The 6,134-nt window shown below is 44.5% G+C and overlaps 2 protein-coding genes across 2 annotated transcripts in view; one reads left to right on the top strand and one right to left on the bottom strand.

The window, feature by feature from the left end:
- T265_07945 (hypothetical protein) overlaps positions 1-3,655 on the top strand; it is a gene marked incomplete at both ends in the record, with an annotated part of 6,978 nt that extends 3,323 nt beyond the window's left edge. Inside the window, one exon of the mRNA XM_009173610.1 lies at positions 3,395-3,655. Coding sequence (XP_009171874.1) covers positions 3,395-3,655 — 261 coding nt within the window. The remainder of the gene's footprint in view (positions 1-3,394) is intronic.
- Positions 1-6,134, bottom strand: part of T265_07946 (hypothetical protein) — a gene marked incomplete at both ends in the record, with an annotated part of 86,591 nt that overhangs the window by 28,720 nt on the left and 51,737 nt on the right. Inside the window, one exon of the mRNA XM_009173611.1 lies at positions 1,224-1,322. Within this exon, the coding sequence (XP_009171875.1) occupies positions 1,224-1,260 (37 nt within the window). The remainder of the gene's footprint in view (positions 1-1,223; positions 1,323-6,134) is intronic.

Genomic DNA, 6,134 nt, shown 5'->3' with positions numbered 1-6,134 from the left:
GACTGTGTTTGTCAGACCTCTACCCATGGACCAACCTGGTGTGAGAGACTCTGTAAGTGTCGCGCGGACACCCCCAATATAGCTCAATGGGTCTCCGAGGTACATAAACCGCCACACCACAGTAAGGTCCAATCTCTCCGGTGCTTCCGCAAAGACCACACCGTGGAAAGACACCCTTAGAAGAAACCACTCCAACGAAGAGATAACCACATGGAAGAGATCACTTTTAGTTGGCCACTTACATATTCCATCTTATTTTGGATTCTTTGGGAGACTAATTTTCGGCCAGAACAGAACAGCCTTGAGCAAAGAGGGACCATCCACTCCGAAGGGTTGCGCGCTGAAAGTTGGGTTCTTCAGCAACACAACCGAAACAATTTTTCTTGCATTTTTGTTTGTTTCAGCTGATTTCGGTAGACAGCTAGGCTCTTGATAGACCACCGTGAGTAACGCGTTTGATACATCAATGAAGTTTTACACCAAACACTATCCGTTAAGAAAAAACCGTCTTAAAATTTGAGAACATGCATGGCGTTCTAATAATGTTTAGGGATTGAAAACTATTCGCTGACGTTTACTAAAGTGTTTTAGTCTAAGAACTGACTATCACTAACATCTGAATGACGTATAGATTACAGGGTATGATGTATCTCTTCCGTCTTATTGTAAACTGCAACATACTTAAGAATGCAGCAACCTCAATAAAGTATCTGTTTTTTACTACGTCCCTTCACTGATACCGACCTTCCATATAGGAGAATCTTCGGTCTGTCCTCCATATCGGCTAGTCTATACGCTAACTGCAGTTTTTTAATTGGATATAAAAGAACTCTCACAAGCCTAAGCTCTGATTAAGGCACGCCGGACGATCCTCGGGTACACTAGACATGAAGGGGATAGCAAGCCACCAGTGAAAGAACTATTATTCAACCAGAAACCAACAAGCTTCCACAAGTAACGCTTCAGATCCTAGAGCCTATATGTTGTTTTCTATTGCTCCAGTTGACTGAGATGAAACAATCAGACAGAGAGAAGGGAAGCATTCAAAAGTTGATGCTTTGAACCAAAAAAAAACAACAACAGGATCTGGGCTATAACTGACCTCGATCGTCCATGAGAGGATTGTCGCCGTTGAGCATTGAGGGAGAAGATGAAGTGGAAATCCTGGACTGAGCGCAATTCACGTTGGATGANNNAAACAACAGGATTGGGCTATAACTGACCTCGATCGTCCATGAGAGGATTGTCGCCGTTGAGCATTGAGGGAGAAGATGAAGTGGAAATCCTGGACTGAGCGCAATTCACGTTGGATGAAGAACAAACTGCAAAGGAGGAAAAATGACCATCTCAAATGAGGCACTCACTCGTCACATATAGTTCGTTTAGGAATTCAGTTCACGGTCTGCGAGCAACAGCAGATCCGAGAACATCTGTGAAAACTGAAGAGGCAGTTTCAACCGGACTAGCTCAACCTAATAGGCTTCGGTTTCAAGGACAAACGTAATCCCCTCTAGAGAGATCAACAACTCTTGGAGGAAACCGAATTCGTAGGTCCCTTGCAGATTTAATCTGTACTAGAAGAGTCAAATTCGAGACTGTCTCCTTAACTGGCCTGGCCAGGATTGTACGGAAATGAATAACGACACCGCACTGATATTCAGTACGTGTTATTGATACGTACTTGTCGCTCAGTTGCTAGTTTCACTGTGTAGTAATACAAAAAAGGCTCCGAAAGCAAATGAAAAGTTGGGTCATCACTGCATACCGAAAATGTGACGGGTTCGATAAGGTCAGACAAAAAAAAACAAGATGCGCGGTTGTGTGAGTGTCTGGCAATTTCGATACATCTGTTCGTTCCAAGTCAATTGCACGATGTAATACAGAATGAACCGATCGTTCAGAAAGACACGCCGTTGATGATCCGGTTATGAAACCATCGGTTCAAAACAGACAGTCTGACGATAAAACCTCCGTTTTTTTATGCAACAAAAGACAAAATCACCGTGGAGCTCGGAACTGGCTCAAAAAGGAAAGCGTGCGTGAGAAGGAATTCCCACTTCACACCTGAGGAAACACAACAAATCCAGTCGATGATGGCTCTGTGCGGTTAACAATATCGGTGCAGTGCAAATAGACTCCCCTAACACAACATGCTCGTGGATCACACACACACACACACACACACACACACAGTAGAAAACCAAAACACTGTTGAATCAAACAACCTTGCAACAATGCCGAATTTGCAAGTGAAATAAGCCTCGGTGTTTGCCGAGAGTGGTGCAAGGGAAACCAAAGCCCACGGGGTACAGAGCAGAAGTAGAGTTGGTGACTGACAACGTTCAGGCAGTATGTGTATCTAGAAACAAACTGAATGAGTGACACAGGGCTTGGTTTGCATACATACATCAGAAAGAAAACGAAAAAAACACCAAGGACACTCAAAGAAAACAACGTGAACTCACACAAACAAACTGATGAGCTACCAAAGCCAAATGAGAGAAAAATTGTGTCAAATAATCAATTACCTTGTCCAGATGATGAAATTAGAATATGAAGAAGAAAAAACATCACCGAGTCATCTTGACTGCCCCCGGAGTCCCTATTACGACTGTCAGAACTTAGCATACGGAATCAACTTGGACTGGGAGCTCCAAGGGTAAACTGAAAACAACACTTGCTCAAGCGGGGCATGTGAACCAATACTGCGAAGCTAATAAGCTGTCAGTAGAGGGAAGGGCGAACTGTGTACAGCCTTGTGGCAGCTCATCATAGGAAGGTAGTGCTTATGTGATGCTTATGAGAGGCGTTGTATAAATCTCCTTTGGTTAAGGGTCGGCGGTTGTCATTGCTTACATGCTCAACTGCTCCCAAGAGCTTAATGATGGTTGTCTGCAGTTTGAAAAAAAACGGTTCATGTGACGCATCGGACAATGACAGCCGAAATCTGGTGATGCACCTTACAATACGATGAATGCGTTCACACATCACTGTAGCGGAGAAGCGACCATTCTCAGAACTCATCAACTGTTGAGTACTCCTAAGACGCTCGGCAACCAACTACCTACACCCAAGAGCTTAATGATGGTTGTCTGCAGTTTGAAAAAAAACGGTTCATGTGACGCATCGGACAATGACAGCCGAAATCTGGTGATGCACCTTACAATACGATGAATGCATTCACACATCACTGTAGCGGAGAAGCGACCATTCTCAGAACTCATCAACTGTTGAGTACTCCTAAGACGCTCGGCAACCAACTATGCACTTACGACAGATGCATTCTCTCCAAACGGTACCTTTTCAGATAACAGATGATGAGGTTAACCGCAGTGAGCCGTCTATCAAACGGCCTAAACTGGAGGGCAATCCTACGAACAAAACCTAATATAAGAATTATCCAGCAGTAGCTCCCTTTCGGTGTCAAGCTGCCATACCACAAGAAGGAGGCACGAGGGCTGTGATACTGCCAGGTTGCCCAAGCCTAGACAGAGGATGTCGAGAGGCAGAGGTCGGATTCGAACCACGGACCTTCCGGTCAGTAAATTCGCCTCTAATCACATGGTCCATCTCGCCCCCTTACGATAAGAAGGAAGACGTGACACTGACTTTCACACTTTGTAGATCCGCGAGGCTGTTCAGCTTGTCTTACTAGAAGGAACATTCGATCGCAAGTTGTTAGCTAATAGCCGCGCCTGAATAGCATCTATCCCAAATGAATTCGAAGCCTGCAAATTCCGCCTCATGATATGGTCGCTTAAAAGAATTGGAGTTGGCTTTAAGCATGGGCAACTGATCGCTAGTGCGTTGGACCTATGCCCGTAAGGGTAAATGCAGAGTGAATTTTAGCTATCAACATGAACTGAAGTTTGCCGCAGCATTTTCCACAAACCATGGCAATCTCAAAAGAGCGATGTGAATGCATACAACATGCATACACTGATAGAACAAAGGAAGGAGAGAAGCAATAGACTCTTCTCTCGGTGCTTGCAGTCTTTTTGTCCGCACTTTGTTAAAATATGATTTCTGTTCTGGCGTACAAAGTGTGCGTACACTGACGCAGCAAAATAGCAGCGAGCCTTCACCGAGGGGGTCACATGGAGTATTCAGTTAGATAGTGGCTCAAACCCTGGCGCGAACGCTCAACCCAATTCCACATACATGCCACTAGTTGATGACATATGGATGCCGTCTTCCGACGTTGTACAAATTGTGCATAGTTTCACCGTCAGGTTTTACAGGGTTCTCAAGATTATTGTGTTATACAAGAGGTTTCTCGTCAGGGAACGGATCGAGGGAGCGGAAAATTCAAAGGCTAGGCGCAAAACGCCCGTGAATTGAGTGGGCCTGCACTGCTCAGTTGGAACAGCTTTCAACATCTTGCTGACGGTTAGCGTTAATCTCAAGTGAACCACCGCAGAAATCTGCTGAAATAGATCCAAATGGTGGTGGATTAACGAGAATTTCACAATCTTAGATTCAAATCGGGGTGATATTATGGAAACATAGTGCCATCTCCACTTAAAGTTCCTCCCTCTAGAAAAAAAACCATATAGAAGAAATTAAGAAAATCCATGAGACATGGTCCAAAAGAACCAACCAACCTTGGGTCACTCCAAAAATGTTAGAAATGGACAGCCGAACGAGTGATATTTCTGAAGTATAATGACTTTCAGCAAGGCGTGCCCGTGCGATGCCTACACGTTTTCGTTGAGTACTTACACAATGTGATTGAAAAAACAGCGCCAGTACAATCTCACCAATAAAAATTTGCAAATAACCCCCTCCCCCCTAATTTGATGTACTAAAACAGTTGTTTTAATCAAAAGTACATCAACGCCCATCCAGAATTAGCTGAGCGCTACCTATCACGTGCTTCCAGTCTGTCCACTGCAAAGTAATCGGAAGGGCGAAGTAACGGAAAATCTAATACGTCGAAGGTGAGCAAACAGGTCAGAAAAAATCATGCATAGAGAAAGTCTGGTGTAACGCTCAGTGGAACGGAATTTTAATGAATGTTCGACCTAGACATTAGCTGAACTACTCATTCGGAAGTGAGTGCCTTTCGAGCACAAAATGAACCAACCATTCATCCTGGAGAAAAACAAAACGAAACACAAACTCTAAAACGGCTCTCATTGTGTCGTATTAACACTATAGAAAACCCAAATATCTTTGAATGGCCTTCGGTTTCGCTTGTATATGAAATGGCTCCGTTCACAGTTATAATGGTTATAGCACAAAAATTTTCCGCTTATTTAATCTCTGCGTTTCGTGTATTATACTTCCTAATTGAGTTATTTGCTGCTTGCAGACGGTGAGGTGGTGGAGATTCTCAAAGTCTGACTACGATTCATAGTCCGGCAAAACACCGTGGAACGTAGGATATTAGTGAATGCAGCATTACTTGGTCCGTTACACAGTACACAGTGCCAGTGTGAATGGTGACGGAGATGAGCTTTGTTCCTTTTCGGTAACGGGGTCACCCGGGGTTGGACACAAACAGAGCACAGAGTGGGACATCGCATGGGGGGAGAGGGTATGGGACCACCAATAGCAGACCTAAACTGGGGATGAACACCCCTGCATTTTTTGCCACAATATAGCCCGAAAACATTCTTCGTTACATGACAATTTCCTACAATCCAAGTGGTACAGTCGCATAGGTTTTAAACGATATTGGTGGGAAACGTTCGACCTTCGTAAATGCCCGTATCATCTTGTTGAATATGCAGAACCCTCAGTAAGGATTGCTAGCTGGATTGGCGTCCTAACTGTGACCAAGACGCTCACGAAGGAATGCTGAAATCCTGCCCTGACAATGTAATAGTTGGATTTCTTTATTCATCGTTCCTAGAATGCGGCAGCGCATTTGTCCTCCTGACGGACACCGCTTTGTGTGCGGAAGCTTTTGGAGAGCTCTCCGTACACTCTCACACGTCCGGAAGTTTGAGAATTCAAAGAACCTATTATGTTTACAAACTTCCGGGGCATTCCTTGGTGTGCAAGCGTCACAAGAGGAACAGACCGATCAACCGAGTCGAATGCGCCTCGGAAATCCAGGAATACTAGAATCGTGGGTCGCTTATACGTATGGCGTTGTTCTAGCACCTGACGCAGTGTGAAGATTTGGT

The sequence above is a fragment of the Opisthorchis viverrini genome, assembly GCF_000715545.1.
Source record: "Opisthorchis viverrini unplaced genomic scaffold opera_v5_194, whole genome shotgun sequence".
Lineage (NCBI taxonomy): Eukaryota > Metazoa > Platyhelminthes > Trematoda > Opisthorchiida > Opisthorchiidae > Opisthorchis > Opisthorchis viverrini.
This window is presented reverse-complemented; position numbering and strand designations above follow the sequence as displayed.